This window comes from Myotis lucifugus, unplaced genomic scaffold (assembly GCF_000147115.1).
Source record: "Myotis lucifugus unplaced genomic scaffold, Myoluc2.0 scaffold_16, whole genome shotgun sequence".
Lineage (NCBI taxonomy): Eukaryota > Metazoa > Chordata > Mammalia > Chiroptera > Vespertilionidae > Myotis > Myotis lucifugus.
The window spans coordinates 14,549,953-14,572,052 of NW_005871064.1; the positions used below are offsets into that span (position 1 = coordinate 14,549,953).

General features: G+C 45.1%; 1 protein-coding gene across 2 annotated transcripts in view; it reads right to left on the bottom strand.

The window, feature by feature from the left end:
* PTPRT (protein tyrosine phosphatase, receptor type T) overlaps nucleotides 1–21,459 on the bottom strand; it is a 585,877-nt gene extending 564,418 nt beyond the window's left edge. For both annotated transcript variants that reach the window (XM_023750890.1, XM_023750889.1), the window contains exons 1-3: nucleotides 21,195–21,459; nucleotides 11,751–11,832; nucleotides 4,191–4,306 (exon numbers count right to left, since the gene is read on the bottom strand). In XM_023750890.1, the coding sequence (XP_023606658.1) occupies nucleotides 4,191–4,306; nucleotides 11,751–11,832; nucleotides 21,195–21,458 (462 nt within the window). In that variant the 5' untranslated portion in view covers nucleotide 21,459. The remainder of the gene's footprint in view (nucleotides 1–4,190; nucleotides 4,307–11,750; nucleotides 11,833–21,194) is intronic.
* Between the last annotated feature and the right edge of the window lie 641 nt (nucleotides 21,460–22,100).

The following is a 22,100-nucleotide window of genomic DNA, read 5'->3' on the forward strand; positions in this document are numbered from 1 at the left end:
TTTGTTGTAAAAACCCCTGGTGGAGCAAGTCCTTTGTAGGGATGCCTGGAAATGAGTCCTGCAGTGGGGCTGATAGGGTCTCCTCTGGAACCTCTGAGAAGTGTGAGCAAGGCCCCCATGGGCCACGGTCTTCCATAAAGACCAGGTGATACATGAAATATTCCTAAATCCCCTCATGGATGAAGAGTAGCTGATGGGCCCGGCTGGTGTGGCTCAGTGGTTGAGCGCAGACCCATGAACCAGGAGATCACAGTTCAAGTCCCAGTCAAGGCACATGCCTGGGTTGCAGGCTCAATCCCCTCGTAGGGGGTGTGTAGGAGGCAGCTGATCAATGATTCTCTCTCATGATTGATTTTTCTATTTCCCACTCCTCTCTCTGAAATCAATAAAAACATGGTGTGTGTGGTTTTTTTTACAAAAAGAGTAGCCGATGGTGGTGATGAGGGTGTGGGGAAAACCCAAGGGTCATTTTACCTGTAGCTTCAAGGGGGGAAGGGGCCTGTGCTACCCTCACTGAGGAATGAGCTACCCCAACGCCCTGCTAAGGCTTCCTGCCATCCTTAGAATATCCTTGACCATTTTTCTCATTTTAATCGCATTTTTCTATTTATATGTTACCTACACTCATTTTAGTGTATTTAGATAAAATGAAAAAGAATAGAGATGAAAATAAAAAGCACACAGTACAGCAGTTCCACCACATCCATGGGGGATCAGTTCCAAGACCCCAGTGGATATTTGAAACTGTGGATAATATCAAACCCTATATACACTATGTTTCTTCACAGATACAGATCTTTTTACTCTCAGGAAGCACTTTATGGCTTCTCTCTGGCATATTCGAATTGTCAGCATCACTGCTCTGGAGCTTTGGGGACATTATTAAGTAAAATACGTGTTATTAAACGCAAGCACTGTGATACTGTGCCAGCCAATCTCATAAACAAGGTGGCTACTGAGTGACTAACAGGTGGGGTAGCGTATAGAGCATGGACACGATGGACAAAGGGATGATTCACAGCCTGTGTGGGACAGAGCAGGAACGCTTGAGATTTCATCACACTACGCAGAAAGGCATACTAATTAACACAAATGAATTGTCTGTTTCTGGAATTTTCCACTTAATATTTTAGGACCACTGTTGACCACAGTCAACTGAAACTGTGCATATAGGAGGGACTGCTGTATATGTTTGCTCATAAAAATGAATAGCTTGAACATATAAATTGTTTTTTAAAACTTGCTCTTTTCACCTAAATACATATGGTGGCAATGTCAATACAGAGACTTCTATAACCAGAATTTAATGACGCCATTCCAGCATTTACTTAATAGGTCCCTTTTGCTGGACATGTAGGTTGTTTTCCGTTTTTCATCCTGTTGAACACACTGGCAGATAATCTTCCTGTCTCTGGTTATTTGCCTGAGTAAACTCCCATAAGTACAATCATTTATTGGAAGGATGTGCACATGCACGGCTTTGGGTATCTATTGCCAAATGATCTTCTAGGAAACATGCCCACATGCATTCCTGAGCTACACTGCTCCTCCTGGCGGTCCAGTTACGCCTACCTTACCCTGCATAGTATTCTTCTTGCTGTAAAGGGCTCCCCAAACCTTAGACTAGACCAGTGGTTCTCAACCTTCCTAATGCCGCGACCCTTTAATACAGTTCCTCATGTTGTGGTGACCCCCAACCATAAAATTATTTTCGTTGCTACTTCATAACTGTAATTTTGCTACTGTTATGAATGGTAATGTAAATATCTGATATGCAGGATGTATTTAGGCGACCCCTGTGAAAGGGTCGTTCGACCCCCAAAGGGGTCGCGACCCACAGGTTGAAAACCGCTGGACAGTCTACTGAGAATGCACACTGTCTATGTGTTTGAAAAAATGCTTGAAAACGTGCAAGTTTGGGTCCTTCAGACCAAAGTATCCCACAAGAAAGCAGCAAGTTATGAATGAGGCCACAGAACGTGCACCATTCACTGTGCATTACTCTTCACCTCAGGAGGAATCATCGCAGAACGAGATGAGCTGTTTATAACTTGTAGTGGGCCTTTATCGGCCTCTTCCCTGCAGGATTAGAGTTGTTCTAGGCACAAGTGCACGGTTCTGTCCATGAATTCGTAGCCAGGACTCACGCTGTAACCCCGTGAAAGCCAGCACCAGCAGATGGGGTCTTCTAAAGAGCATATGGAGTTTCCAGGAGACTGTAAAGCAGGGGGACAGGCTGGTCTTCCTTTTTAACTTCTTAATTTATCACCTGAACCCATTTAAGGATGAGCAGGCTACAGAGTCCTGCTCTGTAGAAAGGAAGGCAAGCATTCTCTACAACACGGGTGATAGGATTGATCTCAAACCGACTGCTCCCCAACCATTGCCGGAAAGAAGGGCCACTGACATGCTATTCTGGAAACAAAGTGTCTTCCGTCCCCTGACTTAAAACGGGTGGGTAAACGGTCTCTGCCTTTGCTGACTCAGAGATTCCTCCGCTTATCTTGGAAGCGACAGCAGGAAATAGCCTTGCTGAAACTTAGACCCGCGGTGGGTGTCTTGTGGAGATTCTTGGTCACGATATGTCTATTTCAATTCCTTTGGAAATTCTCAGGCTCAGTCGCCCCAGCGCCGTTAAATGGAACAGAGCTTTGGCGAGTCTGTAGGCTGCACCTCTAGGTGCTGGAACAAATCCATAGGAAAACTGCATAAGAAATCTGCCACTGCCTCAGCCCGTCTCCGATCCAGGCTGCAGCTGTCTCCTGGGTAGCAGGTGTAGAAAGATGTTAACCTATTTCCAACGACACTGGTGGATATAACTCTGGACTTAACTAGCCAAGCAGGCATTATGCCGGAGTGCATAGGGGAACTGTCTGTCTCCCAATATTTCCTGAAATACAGACGAGGGAGACAATATTCGGGGAGGTTTCCTTAAAGAAATATTGAATCTGTTCACTCACCAGATACCAGAAAAGAATCCCAGGACACAGATGGATCAGCAGAGAGCGAGAGACCTCTGTCAAATCGGACTGCCCACCCCCCGCCCTCTCCTCAGCCACGTCCCCAAGCTGCCTTTACGCCAAGCATCATTATGTGCAACAAGCCCATGAAACGCACTCGCGTGCCCTCGCTAAGACCGCAGCGGCGAGCTCAGTTCCTTACATCACAGGCTGTTCCTTTATGAGGACTCCTGGGAACAATTCCTGTCTGGCCCGTGTGAACCACAGTTAGAATTTTCCCAAGCAATTGGTTCGTGTTTATCTCGTGGACATGGGAACTGTGGATCTGACAAGCTGCCTTTATTCCGTTGGCGGCTCCGCTGCTGTGGCCCACGTAAGCGGCGGACGTGGAGAAACACCGTGTTAGCATTCTTTCCAGCCCCACCATATTCTTTTCCTTCTATCTCGCCTCACTTTTAATTTCTGCTATCTTGTCACGTTTTATGTGCCATCGTAAGCCACCTGGAAAGCGTTCTGGGAGATAGGATTTGGTTTACACTGAAAAGTAGATAAATCAGACGAGGGAGAGAGCCACGCCACACGTCCCCACCTATTCTCTTCAAAACTTCAATTACATTCTGCGTTAACATCCTTCCACCCATAGACTCAAGGCGTAGGGTGTGCAACTCAGAACTGCAGCAATAAAGATCATAAAATAATTGGGAAAGCCAAATAAAGATGCGAAAGTACTGTGATTGTCCCGTCTCTTTCTCAAGGCTCAGCTCAAGCCACTGAAATGACAAAGCTTCTTGGGAGCTTGTTGCACTCGAACACTAATTATAATGAAAAGAATAAATAACACCACGTAATACTTGAGTGACACGTGGAAGTGTGCTGTGCTCTCCTGGGTCAGTAGGCAACCCAGGGGAGCAGGAGAGGCAGGCATTGCTGTCATTTTCATTCTACTGTCCTGCTAAGGAGCAAGGAAGAACAGCTAGCCCCTAGGTGCGCTCTGCATCCAGGGATTTTCCAACTGCGGGCAATGTGCTCAAATCCAAGAAGAGGAGCGAAACTATGAATGCTGATGCCTACAGAATAGAATTAGTTGCTATTTAATAAGATTATGGATGCTAAATATCATCTAAGAAGCAGAGGTACTTAAAAAATATCCCTTCCCCACCACGTCCTTCATCACAGCAGGTACATTCTTCCCTTATGAAGGTGTGAGGAGGGGGCCTCTCCCATCCTTACCTGGAGCCAAAGTTTGTCATGCTGAGACCACTTCCCGCCAGCAATGCACTGGAATGTGGCATTCTGACCCACGTTCACCTCGACATTTTGGAGCCGCAGAAAGTGAGGTGCTTTTCCTAAGAGAGAAACCAGAGAGCACATGAGAAGAGAACTCAACAGTGGGAACCACCTTCCCTGTGGGCACCTGGCAGCTCAGCACAGCACCTGGCAGGGTGGAATGTGTTCCTGGGAAGTGGCCTGGTTCAGTGAGGAGCTACTGTTGATGGATCGCTTACTATGAGCTGGGTATGTTCTGAGAGCTTTCATGCATCCTCGTGCCTAAAATCTCACAAAAATCCATGGGGTGGGCAGTATCTCCATTTCTCAGGTCAGAAAATTAAGGCTCAGAGGGGTTACATGATTTGGCACAGTCAGCTAGCCAGAAAGTGGGGGAACGAAGCCATGAATCCAGGTCTCTGAGGACCTCAAATCCATATTAACTGCTGGGCAATACTGCCATGTTTAGAAGAAGAAATTGGGGGAGGGGTTCACCACAGAAAATTCCTCCTGTAGCCTGGGTGGGTAGAAAGAAGAAAGCTGAAGTGAAGCACCTTTGGGCCTCAGACTTCCAACCTGGCCTTGTTGCTAATGAAGAAGATGCTGAGGAGGAAGAGAGGGAAGGAGAGAGAAAGGGTGGGGGGGGGGATGCTAGTAGCTTTCATTCCCATAGGTGGACTGCAAGTGGTGTCATGTGCAGTGTCTACACAGTAGCTCTTTTAAACCGATGCAGTTGGTGGTTTTATCTCTATGTCACAGTAAGTGAACTGAGGCACAGAAAACTCAAAAAAATGTTCACCGTGTACATTCTTCACTCTAAGCTACGGTGTCTCGGAAAGATGGGAAGGAAATGGGAACTTACTTTGGGGACTCGGCAAACAGAAGAAAGGACTTTCCAAAGAAACTCAGGGTCTACAAGCGATCAATTCTAGAATCAAACATATGCTGGGTGACTTGGGTCCATCTCCTTTTTTTGTGGAGATAAGTCCTCATCTATGTGAGCACTTCAAAGATGAGTGGATTGATAACCTATGCCTAGAAGAATGACCTTCTTCCATGAGGTACAAAAATGCCATGGGTCCTTATCACATCAACCACTCCCAGAATGGGATCAAATGGGGGGCTGTTAAGAGACTCAAGGAGGTGCAAAAGGACCTATCTGCCAGACGGAGTCAAATATCCAGAGACACAAATAATAATGATAATGTCATTTATTTGAAAGCTCCTACAATGCCAGGTACTAGTACTGTGATAAATGCTTTAGAGATTTTATCTAATTTAACTTCATAACATTCCTGTAAAGCAAACACTAATATTATTTCCCTTTTAGAGAAGCAGAAACCAAGGCTCACCAAGTTTAATTTGCTCAAAGCTACACAGCAGTAATGACAGAAACAGAATTCAGACCAGGTCCATGTTAGCCCCAAATCAGCATTTAATGAGCACATTCTCTTGTTTCCTGGGCAAAGGGAGGTCAGTGGTGTCACCTGGACCCTAGGGTCCAAAGAAAGGGCTCACAGGAAAGGCTGTGCTGATTCTCCAGGCTCCTCTCATTGCTCCCAAATATTTTATCACCAGTGATCACTTTCCTTACCTTTCATCCCCACTGCTTTCACCCTCTCAACTATCTGGTCTACCAAACTGCGTCACTGCCTCTAAAGCTCAGCAAAACCAAGAACCTTGGTGAGATTAGGCAGACGCTGGTGCAAAAACATATACCTTCTGCTCTGGTTTTTAACAAATAACAATAGTTCAGAGACCCCCCTGTGCTTCCTTCCAAACCCACGGCTAGAGTGGAGTCAACAGTCCAGGGCCCAAGGGAGACCTCTCCTGTGAGGTCTCGGAGTTGAAGATTCCTCGCATCTAGTCAACCTGACACATGTCATGCTGCTCTGATTGTCTGAAATCGTTTCCTTTCTGCTCTCCTATATAATTTGCACAGTTATTTTTGGAACTATCCGTTCAAGTCAATTCTTCACATGAGCCCGAAGCCCATCTACGCCACAGGTTTAAAGGGCAAAGGGAACATCTACCCCATGAGAGAAGGGAGCTCAGACTCTTAACTGTAGTGTTGGGAGGCTTCGCGTTAGGCTTTATAAAGGGATGCCTCCCCTTGCCCTAGGGGAACAGTGGGCAAATGGATTAACCTTTGGGATTTATGCAATTAGAAATGATCTTCTCTGGTCCAATGTCCCCGCTTTCTTCTGACACCCCTTCTGATTTGAAAAAGCAGAACGTTTGCCTTGATTCTTTCATCTTCCATCCCTCTTCCTCCCTTCCTTCTAGGTTCAGTGGCAGAGAATTTAGAAGCTTAATCATCCTGAGTGTTAACTTTCATGAATATGAAACAATGATGGTCTCTGATCTTTGATGAGACCAGGGCTCTCATCCCCAGATCATGACAGGCATCTCTCTCTGTGGACATTCTCCTTATGTTGGCGACCTGTTTGGTCCACTTCTCTGAGCTCCTGGTCTCTCTGACCCTCCTCTCAACCCAGCCCCACTCTCCAGTTTACTTCTAAGCCCTGTGCTCTCTCGACTGTTATTTCCCCCAGCATCTACATTATCATCCCACCGGCTTCAACTCACTGACCTGCGGCCAAATACAGCTGACCTCAGGATCCAGACCAGCATTCCACACTGACTCCCCACTGAGACTCAGCCCCCCAAAAATGGGATCCTGCTGAATGGGCTTATCAGAAAACTGCTGTGCATTTGGGGTAAAATGCCTTGATGTTGGTGACATTTAAACTCCTGCAGATGTCATTGCAGCATCTGAAGACATATTATTCTGCCCTTTATCGCGTGCTTTAAACCTGACAGTGCTCAGTGGGAAGCCACACAATTGCGGAGAAAGCTCAGTACATACATCAGAACCGTGTCGCAGACACTCCACGGGTTCAATGACATTGTCCCACAAGGTTGGTGTAAAAAAATAGTTTTAAAAATTCTAAAAGTCAACTTAGCTAGAAACTTTGAAATTGGGTGGAAAATTGTGCTGACATTTCTCGTACACAGTTATAGCTGCAGTGGCTATCAGCTAACACTGAGAAACAACAGTGCAGGGTAACTATGGCTGAAACACTATTAAAATAACACAAAAATGTTAAATGGGCTTTAAAATATAGACGAGAGATTTTGGTTCATATGGGAAAATAATTTCCTCCTAGTGGTATGCCTATCTTTCCTTAACTGTTTTGGAGACTGCAAGGCAAGCGTTTAAAGCCCTAACTCCAGCTCAAATTGATCAAGAATACAATTGCAAATTGGGCACCAACCCCCCTGGAACTTTTGGAATACTTATTAATAAATGCTGACCACATGTTAATAGAAATGATGTTTTGGAGGACAGAAGTGGAGAATTAATAAGCCTGACATGAAGAGAATGCATATTTCTCCATCTAGTTAAATGTCTAACAATGTTTGAGTGAAGTTATAAATGCATTCATATTAGTCTGGAGTCGGGAAAAAGGCACTGTCAGTCCAATGGACAGTTCGAAGCCACCAGCAGGTTGCATGATGTGTGATCTCGTGAGCACGGTCAGTACCTTGGAAGGCAGAACACAATTCTCCCCAGACTCACACCACCTGAGCCTGTACCAGTGGCTTAAGCCCCAACACTGGGAATGCTCCATTTCTGGTGCATCTGGCTCCCAATCTAACCATCACATGGGACCAGTCAGCTTTACCCCCTAAATGTATCCCTAATCTATCCACTTCTGTCCATCTTTGTGTTTGATGTTTCTTCACAGCATGGGTTGCCATCTGCTATGGGCTGAAGTGTACCCCCAAATTCATATGTTGAAGCCCTAATGCTCAATAACTCACCCTGGGATTGTATTTGGTGAGAGAGCCTTTAAAGGGGTGATTAAAGTAGAAATGAGGTTGTTAAAGTGGGCCCTGAGAAGGGTGTCCTCATGAGAAGAAAAGACCTGGACACAAAGGCACACAGGGGCAGGTGTGCATAGAGGAAAGGCCACGTGAAGAGACAGTGAGAAAGCGGCCATCCACAAGCAGAGGAGAGGGGCCATGGAGGAAACGAAACCTGCCTTTTCATCTCGGACTTCTAGCCTCCAACACTGTGATAAAATAACTGTTTAGGCCCCAGACTGTGATGTTTTGTTATGGCAGCCTTAGCAAACAAATATACCATCTGCTATAGGTCATATAATGACCTGATATTTGTTTCATTTCCAGTCTCTTTCACTTTGAGGGAATCCCATGAGAGCAGAGAATGAAACTGTCTTATTCCCATCAACCCAGAATAGTGTGGGCAGAGAGTCCCTGCTCAGTAAACACTTGTTGAATGATGAGCGGATGCCTCTCCACTCCCCTGGTCCAGGCTGCTGTCATGATCTCTTGCATGAATCCAGAACTTTCTAATAGATCCCCCAACTCTATTCCCCTTCAACTCTCTCCACAAACAGCTGAAGTGATCTTTTAATAATTAAATGAGATCATATCAATCCCCAGCATAAATCCCTCTAGTGGCGCCCCCTACACTTAGATTACAATAGAAACTGCTCATGATGACTCTCAGGGCCCCGCATGGTCAGGCCCCGGCTTCCCTCCTCCCCTACCCCCACCCCTGCCGCCTCAGTATTAGCTCAGACCACTTTCCCTGCACACGATGCCCAGGATACCCCCACCATCAGTGATTCTTACTGTAAGGCCTCTGCACTTGCGTTTCCTCCACCTGGAATGCCCCTCCCCAAACCCTTATGCAGTGAACTCCTTCTTGTGACTCAGGGTGCAGCTCAGATCATGCCTTTAAAGACTTGTGCCCTGGCCACTCTATCTAAGGAGCCCTCCCATATTCTAGTTAGTTGCCTTTATTATATTCATAGCACTCATCGCTATCTGAAATTATATTAGTGATTTATTTAATACTATTTGTCTAGTGTATTTCCTCCCTCTGCCCCTCTGCTAAATACGCACCCTGAAATTTAGGTATCCCCTGTGTCCAGTAGAAGTTCTTGACATGCAACTAATGCTCAAAAGTCTACTTGTTGAAAGAAAAGATGGATGGACACCTGGACTGGACTTGGACTGAGCAGGGGACCTTGGGAAGCGGCCTAGGCTAGGCTCTGCTCAACTCCACATGACTCATGAGCGGTGGCTCGATCTCTGAGGACTGTATGTACTGCCAGTATATGTATACATAGCTAAATGGAATTTTTCCCATTCCAACCACTATCACAGGGTCCTCACACTTTGATTTCTGGGAAGTTTAAGTTTCAGCCGCCTAAGCATCAAGGCTGAACTCGGCCGAAGCACATTATGCAGGAACTCAGCCAGGGTCACGTCTTCCTGAGTTATATCCCATGGCCCATTTGCTGGGTAACTGGCTCTCAGTAATTCCATAACCATGCAATGCACCTCCTCAGCAGGAGGACGAGGCTGTCAGGAGAATTCTAAATTCAGGAGCAGCCCCGGCCAGAGGAGGATTCTAAGAGGAGCCATGAGACTTGGGGGATGGAAAGGCATCCATGTGCCCTCCAGGGGACCCTCTCCCTTGGAGATTTCTCAAGGAGAAGGAAACGTTTGGCTGCAATGGCAAACCATGAACGGTGCTGGGAGTCAAGGCAGAGCTTCGCCAATCTGACCTTGAAGGTGGTTGAGGCTGTGATCAGAGACAGGTGTACAGTTGAGCCTCATGGTGGAGGTACAAATTCTCATCAGAGCACAGAGTTCTGGGGTCCTGGGAGAGAGCCAGGCCAGATTCTCCTGGGAAGAGGCAAATACCACCTGCCCGGAAGAGCAAGGGCAAACCTCGCACACAGGGTCAGGAGCAGGAAGGCACTGGATGCAGCAAAGGTAAGCGTCCTCTCTGAGGATGGGATGTGTGCAGGGCTGGGGGCTAAGACTGAGACTTGTTTCAGAGAGATTGCCTCAAAGCTGATGGCAGTGCAGGCTTGAGGTTCAGTGAACAACAGCTAGAGTAGACATCTCCCCATGCAGTTGCCCAGACTGAGGACAAAGCTCATTCTCCAATGGGCAGTTGATGCTGATGCCAGGAATTGAGGGAAGGGAAGACTTAATCCCAGAAAAGGGGACTCATCTGCATATCCACTATGTAAACCCTGCATAGCGGGGACAGGGAGGATTTCTGGGACCCTTTCCATATGAAGTCTAGTTCATCAGAGACATTTGCCAGGCGTGATTGAATGGCCAGACCCATCCGAGAGAATTACAAAGACTCAGGAAGTAACTCAGAGGGTAGGGGGTACCTTAGCCAGAGAGAGTAATGGAGAGTGGAGCAGGACCTCAGCATTCCTGAGATGCCGGCTGATTTCTGGGAAAGAAGGGTCTCTTGCACCGACATCAAACACAGTTACCCCAAATACTGTCTTGCCCGAACCCCTCGGGACTTTCCCTATTTCCTCCAGAGAAGGTGCTCCCAGGCAATGAGTCAAACAATGGCATTCTAGTGTCAGGGGAATGAAGGCTCTGACACATTCACTGCAGCAGGAGTAGGAAGAGTGGTTTTAAATAAAGCAGCATGGATGGGGCTGAAATGAGAATAGCCCTCAAATGGGAGGACTGAAAGGAATGTAAGGACAGGGCACTTGATGTCTCTTGAGGGAACAGCAAATTGCACCATCGCCAATAGCATGACTCATGGCTATAAGGGGGGGGAGTAGAGAGAGCCCTACTAAGAGTTGCCTGGGACCAGATGGCTGCTGAGAAACTGATGAGAATCTCCAATATGCAGAACACTAACTAATGGGGCCGGCATCCCAAAGAGTCCTCCTAGGGGCTACCATAATCCCCAAGCACATCTCTTTGACGACAGCCCTTCCCCCCACCACATGGGATATGATGTCATCTCAACTACTTACATCCAGGACTTGTCCCCTCTCAGATTTAATGAACCCGAGAACTGCAGCTCCTTGCTCAAACACATTCAAATATCTTACAATAAATACAGCAAAGAGGGAGAAATTCAAGGGGAAACTTGATCGGCATGGAGGAGTGGTATGCCCTTGAGGGCTCTTGACACTGTACCATAAGTACTAACCACTGTGAAAAATCTTTCTCTACGCCTACACAGAGCTGATGAGTGAATTTAAAATTACTTTTAAAAATTAATAGCTTTGGGGTACTTTTCCCTGTGAGTGAACACTGTACTAATTTCTTCAGTGTTTTGGTGTTGTTCCTTTTTTAAAAAAAAAAAAGACAATTGCACACAATTCTATCCAAAGCCCTCTAATTCTTCCACTTCAGTGGTCTGAATCCCACTAATAAACAATCAGGACTTTAGACTCCCTTAATAATGGAGAGAGATTCAAACGAAGATGTTTTGCCAGTCTCTGCAAATTCCTGGAGGTGCTGCCTGTGGAACAGGCCGGCAAAATTATGGATTTATTCAGGACTGATTGCATTGAGTACGTAAGCACTTTGGAAGAATTAAAAAACAGAGAGAGAGATGTCTGTGAGCTGAATGAAGAGGGGGGTTGCATCCTCCAAGTTACCCAGTCTGACGAGGAGTAAGGCTGTGTTAGGAGAAGGGAACAGACTTACTGCATGGATGTGCGAGGACCCGGACCTCGTCCACAGCGATGTAGCCAGGATGACCTTTCAAAGAGACGGATTCAAATATCACCTGCAACACACACAGGGCGGGAGTCAATTTCACAGAAGTGGTTGTAGGCACTGGTCGTAGGAATCTGCCCACCCCCCAAAAACCCTTTATGATTCTGCTTCCCATCAGAATCACCCAAAGAGGCCTTATATTAGGCTAGCATGCTCTCCTGGCAATTGAGTTGGATTTTCAAAACAAGGTAGAAAGGCCTTGTGACGAGCAAAAGGAGAGTCAGCCACATGGAACATTCTTAATGGATTTCAGAAACAACGCTTGGATGCAGGGACAGCAACCCAAATATGGCCTGCAGACCCCAATCTGCACCTTTCTCATGGTTGTTTCAAGTGAAACACAGAGTAGAATTACTTCCTAATACCCCAACTTTCTTATGAGGGCTGGGGGAGGAGCTTACCTTGGAAGCTCCCATAAGAAAAGGGAGGTTTATCCTGACTTGATTCTATATCCCCAAGGAACACCAACAGTCCATCTGAATTTCTTAATAACACCTTTCAAAATCTGCACAACTGTTGGTATCTGGGAATTCAAGGGCAACATGTTTTTTTTCAGTTCTCCATTCTGACTCCCACCCAAACTGCTAATTTCAGTAGAGACTGTATGGCTCAGTTCATGGCTTTCTTTGTCACCCAACCTCTGCCTTCAACTCGGAGCTATGACTATCCATGTGGACAACCAGACCAACCCATTGACCTCTCTAACTCGAATGGCTTTATCTCCCACTCAGCGTCAGCCACAGGCTCAGACTTGTCCTTCTCCACTTCAGAGAGTGGAAATTCTATCTTCCTATATATTGGCACAGCCTCCTGCCCCACACCCCACTCCCAATTCATTCCTCTTAAACCTGATCTCAGGTTCATGCGGTACCCTGGACCTCAAGTTTCCACAGTTTACAGGCTTGCCTGGACCTCCCTATATAGGGTGTCCCAAATAATCTATATATATTTTAACAGCTGATAACTGACTTAATTTTGAAAATGTACTGTATGTTAGTCAACACTGACGTTATAATCCTTCAAAGTGTGCATATATTTTTGGGACACCTTTTATTTTCAACAAGCCTGGGGTACCCCCACTACATTGGATAATCACACATACCACTCTTGCCTATAGCACTACTTCCATAGCAGCTTCATTACAACTCTGGCAAGCCCCTTACAATACTGCCTTCACCACGGGAACTGGTGGAGAGGGTGGTGATGGCTTTGAAGAGGCAGCTTCCTCTAAGTCAACATATGGCTGCCTGGGAATTACATAAAGTGACTTGGGAATGGCAGTCACACCAAACATAGAGCAGCTGGCATCAGCATGACAACCACTGGGGAAGAGGGATTTACTAAGACACAGGGTCCTTCAGAGAGAGTTAACAAACAGAACCGTGCAGGAAGGAGGGGAAAAGTTTGCAGAAATGAAAGTGATAGCTGCCTCATCCCGCAGAGAGGAAGTCAGCAGAAGGCCTTTCTATCAATAACTGCATGTCTAATTATGTTTTTAGTAATTCAAATGAAACCAAAAGCAAAGTCCATAGGAAAAAATAACAAGAAAATAGAATACAGAAGATACATTTATAAAGAAACAGTATAAAACTATTCAAGTTGTATAATAAAAGTGACAAAAGTAACAAGAATATTTGTGACAATAAATAGGTTAAAATAGAGAAAAGCTCTCAGACTGTCCAAATAGACAAAACCTAATTGTATGCTATCAGATAAACACCTAAAGCAGAATGACTCAGTAACCTTGAGAACAACAAGTTGAACAAAGGGAAATAATAGGGAAATACAAATAGACAGAAAACAGTTATTGCAAAAATAATGTAAAAGCATCAAGGCAGAATTTAAACCAAAAGGGAAACAAAAAACCATTAAGTGGACTAAAATGGTCATTTAAAAGAATGTATGGCCTGTCCTGCATGGCCCAGTGGTTGAAGGTCGACCTATGAACCAGGAAGTCACCCTTCAATTCCCTGTCAGGACACATGGCTGGGTTGTGGGCAAAATCCCCAGTGTTGGGGGTGCAGGAGGCGGCTGATCAATGATTCCCTCTCATCACTGATGTTTCTATCTCTCCCTCTCCCTTTCTCTTGGAAATCAATAAAAATATATTTTTTAAAAAGAATGTAGGAGTCAATAGACTTAAAAGAAGAAAATGATGGAAACAAATAGTAGTTACAGTTTAAATAAAACTCATTTATACCTATTTAACCCACATTTTAGATTCTGACAAATTAAACAGAAAAAAATGCATCTATCAAGTATGTACATAATATAAACAATGATGCATTTACTAAACAAATGTTAATGAATTTAGAGAATAAAATTTCTGTTCACACATTCATGGGTTATTTACACAAAGATCATATAACAGACTAAAGCAGAGGTTCTCAAACTGTGGGTCGCGACCCCTTTGGGGGTCGAACGACCCTTTCACAGGGGTCGCCTAAGACCACCGGAAAACACATATATAATTACATATTGTTTTTGTGATTAATCACTATGCTTTAATTATGTTCAATTTGTAACAATGAAAATACATCCTGCATATCAGATATTTACGTTATGATTCCTAACAGTAGCAAAATTACAGTTATGAAGTAGCAATGAAAATAATTTTATGGTTGGGGGTCACCACAACATGAGGAACTGTATTAAAGGGTCGCGGCATTAGGAAAGTTGAGAACCACTGGACTAAAGTATAAGTTCAATCAACGCATCAAAGAAGAAACCATATAGGTTTGGCTCTGTGCATTTTCTAACTAACTAAATTCATTAAAGCTAGAAATTAATGACAAATGCTTCAAAATCAATCTCTTAAAATTGAAATATGCATTAATTAAATATCCAATACCTTCTTAGGAACTATGATGTCAAAATATGTTTTGTATATTAACAAAGTCTGAAACAAAATTAAAAGTCAAATGGCAAGCTGGAAAAAAATTTGTAATTATATATGCCAGCAAAAAGGTGAATGACCTGTTTTGTGTAAAGAATTCTTAAGACTCAACAAAATAAATAAACTCTCAAAAAAAATTGGCAAGTAACATCAGTAGGCAATTCACAAAAGATGAAGTCGGAATGGTAATAATCTATGAGTGCAATTTTTAATGACACTGGGGAAATTATGGTAGATGATTATTTTCTGATTTATACTTTTCTAGATTTTCCAAAATTTCTGCAGTAAAAATGAGCTACTTTATATTTATACTAAAAATGAAATGTTTTATGGTACATTTGCATATCTCCCTTCATGTTATATTATCATGATGCCATGTACCACCATACAATTAGCACCTATCACACCCTATTGCCATTGCTTGCTCACAAATCATTTCATTTCCTAAACTCTAAACCCATTGACAATAGGAAAAGTGTCTTTATTCATCTGTACATTCATTTATTCAGTCAACATTTAAAGAGACCCTTCTCCGTAATAAACATTGAGACACATGCTGCATGATAAAAATGAACAAGAATATTGAGGTCCTAGCTCTGATGAATTTCACATTTTAGTGAATGACAATGGAAATTAAACAAATCAATATGAAAAGTCAAACTAATTGTGTGATTAGCATTATGAAGGAAAGAAACAGAATATATTGTGCTTAAGAGTAACTAAGAAGAGGGTGTATATTCCCTAGAGTGCTTAGGAGAGAACCTTGAGGAGGTGATAATCACTATGACACCAGAAGGATGAAAGTGGCCAGACAAGGAAGGTGGGGAGGGGGTGGTGGCAAGTGCAAAGGCCACGAGGAAGCAAAGGGCTCAGAGATGATCTGGGAACGCAAGAGGGAATCTGGGAAACAGAGCAAGCTAGAGAGGCACGAAGCCAGGCTGGAGTGTAGAGAAGTCAGGTGACTTGGGGTCTTATAAGACATAGTTAGGAGCTCGAATTTTCTTCTAATTTGCTGAAAGATTTACAGCAAGGAAGAGACACATTCTAATTTATATTCTAAAAAGATCATTCAGACCAACTGACTGGCAGGTGGGCAAATGAGAATGAATAAAGCAAACAGACCTATCCCTTGGCTACTGTAGTCATCCAATCAAAAGATGAGGATAGCTTTGGGCCCTGGCAGGTAGCTCAGCTGGTTAGAGCTTTATCCTGATGCCATGGTTTCTGGTTTGATCCCTGGTCAGGGCGCATATGGGAATCAACCAATGAATGCATAAATAAGTGGAACAATAAATATTTCTCTCTCTCTCTCTCTCTCTCTCTCTCTCTCTCTCTCTCTCACACACACACACACACACACACACACACACACCTACACCTTTCCTGTCTCTCTAAAATAAATAAATAAAAAGAAAAAAGTGAGGATATTGTTTATAACTGTGGTGGCTATACAGAATAAAGGTTGGTGGTTTAAGAGAGATTTCTAACGTAGAGACGAAAAGAACTGCTGTGAGATTAACAGGAGAAGAGTGAAGGAAAGAGAAGGCTCAACGAGGACTCTTCAATTTAGAGCCTGAGCTTCTGGGCTGAGTCTGGTGTCATTTACTGACATAGGGAAAGTGACATGATGAACGCGTGCACAGGCACACAGGTCGACTATGTCAGGGTTTCCTGGTGGCTATGTTAAGTTGCGATGACAATTAAGCATCATAATGGATATGTTGAGTAGGAAGCTGACATTACGTTTCTGAAACTCATGGGTAATTTAGGAACCAGAGTTACAAATGTGGTAGCTTTGGCATCTAAGTGTCATTTAAAGTTATAGAACTAGATAAGGTCACCTTGAAAGGCAGAGTAGATAGTTCAGAGATGAGAGCTAGGGCCCAAGGCCAAGTGCTAAAAGTCTAATAGAGAAGGTATTTTTTAGGATGGTAGAGACTGGAACATGATGTTAGGTAGAGAGGAATGAATCAGGGGAGTAGCATAGAATATGAGTGAGGGACAGATGAAAAAAGATTCTAAAGGGGGCAGGAGTCAGTCCATTGGGGTCAGGATACCAGAGGAATAATGGGTATTGACCAGAGGGGCACCTCAACAAAAACAGAATGATAATAAAATAATGCAAACGGAGAAATATGCCCACAATAATAAAGGTCACAATACTGACCACTTATGTGACCTGAACTAGCCTCCCAACAGCCCCAATTACCAAAACTCAGAAAGGAAGCCACAGGGGGCTGAGAGTTGAGGTCTTGGTCTCCTGGTTCACAGTACATGGCCATGGCGATTCTTGAACTTTGGTGAACCACTCTCACTTAACCAAAACCCCTGATTAAGCAGAATCCTGGCTTTTATTCCAGTTCATCAGTTTAATTTAATTCTTCTAAGGCTTTGTTTCTCATATCCTCACACAGTACCTATCCTATATCACAATAATTAATAAATACTCCATGAATGAACACAAGGCTTGGCATGGGAGGATGGATGTGTGACAGTGAAATACACATTTGTTCACTGTTCTTTTTTCTTCCTTCACAGAAATAAGAGTTCTATACTGAGACAGAGTATCTTTCATTCATCAGAACTCCTCCTGGGAATGTTTCTGTAAAGCATTAGGGAAGGTAAGATTTTGGTTTCTCAAATAGGACAGAGTAATAGTCTGTAAGAAACATGGGAAAGCATGTTCTGGTTTTCCATTAAATGAGTTGATAATTCTCAAGTGCTTACAGTAGACATGGTTAGATATCTGTAAGTGTCACGAATACTATTGCTCTTGCTCTGGAGAGAGGGATGGGAAATTAGAGGAAAGGCAGGAATAGTGCTAGATCTAGGGACAGGGAGAGGGTAAAGGACTGTCCATGTGACTACCCCCTGTGACCCCCACCCCAAATTTCCACTGAAGTTCTTATACTCCACAGACACTGTGATGTGAGTCGTGACTGGTAAAAACTGGTGGAGGGATTGCTCAGGGTGAAATCAAGGAGGCCTGTGCAGACATGGAGGAGGGTTTGGTGCTTAGCTGAGAGGGTGGGTGGATGAGAGAGGAGACAGGGCGGAGTTCCGGGGGGGAGTGGTCCCCTCCCTGGGATGCATCCTCCTGAACTGTGCATGAAGTTACTAAACCTGCAGAGTGTAGAGTGCCTTCAGGGACTGCTCAGGAGGCCTGAGGGACTGCTGAGAAAGGGCTCTGAGTCCAGTTGAATCCAAATCAGGCGATTCCTAAATTTCAGGGGTCCACAGAGCAATTACTCTGCGGGATAAAAGGTAATTTCACCCAGGCAGGTGATGGAGAAGAGAGAGAGAGCCAGTGGCTGCAAAATTAATAATGAGTTCTTTTATTTTTTAAAAATCTTGCGATGGATAAGTTCAGAATCATTAAAAACATGAAACAGAATTAATATCCCCTGGAAAGGGGCAGCGATCTGAAGCAGGGCTTGCTAAGCCCTCGCTGGCTTGAGAGACGCCAGGTGGGAGTGGGGGTGAATGGCAGAGGGACATTCCTACCCCAGGCCCTGCTCAAGGCCTCCTGCCAGAATGCCCACTAATAAGAAAGATAAAATTTCCCTGTTTATTACGGAGCTAAAAGTCCATTGTAGGACTGTGAAATATGACTTTAATAAATGAATACATAAGCCATCCATATGTGAAAACCAGCACTACTGAAAACTAAAACTATTTAGTCCACAGCCTCCTACATGCAGGACCAGAACTTGGGGGTCTGGTGAATTTAAAATCCATTTTGCAAAAGTCTTCGAATCTCCTGATAGGTCCCCTCTCCTCTCCCGCAGACGTATGTGTGAGCGGGTGCCCCTGAGTCCGCGTGAGTCTGGGAGCATGCAGGTGTGTGAGCCTCTGTGTGTGCTCCACTCTGGGTGCATGGCCTGAGACCATCCACTACTGCCTCTGTGTGTGTGTGTGTGTGTGTGTGTGTGTGTGTGTGTGTGTGACACACATGTTTGTTCTAAACTGCTGCTCTCAGCGCATTAGTGGCTTTTTCACCAGGAAGCTCAGAGCAAAGGAAATGTAATGTAACAGCACTATAGTGGCCAACAAGTTGGAAATCAGAAAATAAAATTCTCCCAGATGAAGCTGCTTATCACAGGGCCGGTTCAGAGTTGACCCAGTACAGCTCAACCACAGAGGGTATTTCTTTTAAAAAGTTCTCCTTCCTTCTTCCTCTTTTTCTGTTCTCCCCTGGCTTCCTCCTCCTTCCTTCCTTCTGACAATTGCTGACAAGACATTATGTATGTGCTGCCTTATTTAATCCACAGAAGAACCCCTCCTTGGACCCATTACCGTCTCGATCTTACAAATGAAACAACTGTGATTCAAAATGATGATGAGATGCATTCACCATTATTGAGCCAGTGAGTGGAAGATTCTCAGAATGGAAAGGCTATTTGCCCTAAAAGAGGAAACTGAACTTGGAGCCACAGGACCTGTACCTGAGTTTGCCAATAATATCCCCTATTCTGGAACACAGGATATGCTGCTACCCAACACAGGAGTTACTATACAGGTGAGTGAGAGGCAATATGCTTACCACAGAGCTGGGACATAGGGATGCCCAAGAAACTTCTTTTTTCCCCTCCATACCCCATCAGAGACCGTGACCAATAGTGTGACTGTCCCTCTCCTGGGTCACTTATCCTGCTCATTATACTTGCACCTGTGGCCCCATCCTGTCCCCACTGGCCGGGGCTTTCTGACTGGGACCTGAAGGTATCCATGGAGGTATCCGTGGGCTTATAGAGACACTTGGCATTTACACACTGAGGCATCTGGGCTCCGGCCCCAGCTTTGCCAGTGATTTGCTGTGTGCTCTTGGACTTTGTGGTCTCTCTCTGGACCTCAGCTCTATCACCTACATCAGGGTTCATCAAACCATGGCCTGGAGGTCAAGTCTGGCCCATCACTTGTTTTTGTCCATAAAGTTGTACTGAAACACAGCTACGTCCATTCATTTCCATATTGTCTAGGCCCATGGTCAGCAAACTGCGGCTCGAGAGCCACATGCAGCTCTTTGGCCCCTTGAGTGTGGCTCTTCCTAAGCCTTAGGAGTACCCTAATTAAGTTAATAACAGTGTACCTACCTATATAGTTTAAGTTTAAAAAATTTGGCTCTCAAAAGAAATTTCAATCGTTGTACTGTTGATATTTGGTTCTGTTGACTAATGAGTTTGCCGACCACTGGTCTAGGCTGTTTCCATGACGCATCTGAAAGGACTGCAGCTTGGATGTTGAACCGAAGGACGTCTCAGAAGCTCCCAGCCACTAACCTTGCCACCCTCAGGTCCACCTTCTGCTCCGGACTCTAGAGAAATGTATCCAAAACGCAGATCTAACTATGTCACTTTCTTACTTAAACACTTCCAACCGTGGGCATGGGGATTAACTGAAAATAGGCACAAGGGATCTTATTGGGATGGTGGACATGTTCTCAAACTGGTTTGTGGTGGTAATTGCACAACTCAGTGGCTTTACTAAACACCATTGAATTGCACAATTAAAATAAGTGGATTCTATAATATGTGAATTGTACCTCAAGAGTGTTGTTTACAAAAAAATCTTTCCACAGTCCCAGGTCAGGATGACCTGGAGCTCCGTGGGCTGGGGCTGGCATGCACGCGGCGTCTCAGTCCCCAGTGGGATGAGCAGGGAAAGTGAGAGAGGCGTTTACAAACTGTGACAGCAATGTGGCATGGCTGTGACATTTTTACTGCCATTTGTAAAACTATGGGTCCACACCGAGTTGGGGAGGGAACTGGTCTTTTACCAGAGAGTGTGAGAAGCACTGGTCTAGAGCAGTGAGTACAGGTAATGTCCTTGGCCTGGCATTCGGGGCCCACACGACCTCCTTGCCCCTGCAGGCTCTATGCTCTGTATATCTCCTTTGCAACCTCCCCTTAGTCCACTTAGAGTGTCCATACTCTGCCAAAATCTCTCACCCACTCCTGAGCCCATGGCCTGCCCTATCCCCAACAACTCAAATGCCTTTCTCTTCCTTCTTCAATAATCACTTATTCACCCTTCCAGACTCGGCCTCAAAGTCATCTCCTCTTAGAAGCCATCCTAACTGTCTTTCCCACCCCCCACCCCGACACCTTCTTCCCCAGGGGTGATCTCTCACTAGTTACCTCCTCTCTCTGAACCTCAACCTCTTCATCTGTAAAACAGGGAAAATCATAGCATTCTCCTCATTGGATAACACTGTCCCCCTCATCAATTCTTGTACAATAGGCTTCAATGTCTATGTTCCTGCAGCATTGTGGGAACTCAAATGCATCTGGCTGTGTTGTCATCATTTATCCACCGGTCTCCTCCTCCAGGGCCTGCTAAAAGGAGAAGCTCAGTAAAGACGAGTGGAGCCAGTGAGCAAATGAAGTCCTTTCTCCACTGCACAACTCCAGGCAGGCAAGAGGTGGGTGGGTTTATGGTTACTTAACAAAGAAGCTGAGCCATGGAAAAGCCCCTACCTGGTAGAAATGTGGCCAGAAGGTGCTGATGGCCAGCTCTGCCTTCACCCAGCCCTCGGTGACGACGCCGGACACGTTCCAGACGGGGTTCCCCTGGGGCCCGCCGTTCACCTTCACATAGACGTTCAAGGCGCCCGGGCTGGACCTGTCGCGGCTGGAGAAGTAGTAATGGAAATCGATGCAGTGCGTGTCATTCTCCTTCAAGGTGGGCAGGAGGAGGTGGGCCTTCTGGCCGGAGGCCCTCCCGGAGCTGTTCACCATCATGAAGGAGCCTGGAGACCCGCAAAGGGGGCAGGAAGGAGACAGGGAGAGAGAAAGAAAAAGCCTCCTGAAAATCGGTCACACCCCTCAACATGGCGGCCAGAAATGGGGTCACTCCAGCAGGGGCTGGTTGAGCCTGAGGAAACCACATCTCCTCTCTCAACCTCAGCGCCCTCTTCTGTAATTGGGAATAACAACCCTACTCAACAAGGTGGTTTTAAAAATGAAGAGCTAGTAACATATTGTGCAACGTATTTCTACAAAGTGGACGCTCTGAACACTTACGGAAGAGACATTACATCCAGCAGCTCCTGCAGGAAGCATGGCATAAAACCCCAGGAATTTAGTTAATGGCAACCTCCACGGGTAAAATGGGGTGACATATAACCTCACGTAAGCGTTGGCTGTCTCAGTGGAAACAACCTTGGCAATACGGAAGGTGTCATTGTTCCAACATAGTCCACCTGAGCCTTGTGTTCAAGTTCAGGACAGGGCATAGCAGAGGAGGGCGTATAAAGCACACGCTGATTCCACTCAGCAAGGAAGACCCGGAGGAAAAGCGGAGAACCGCTGGGAGATGCTCGGCCTGGGAAGGAGGGGAAGGAATACTAAGCACAAAAGGAGTCCCAGTGGGATGCTAGGTGT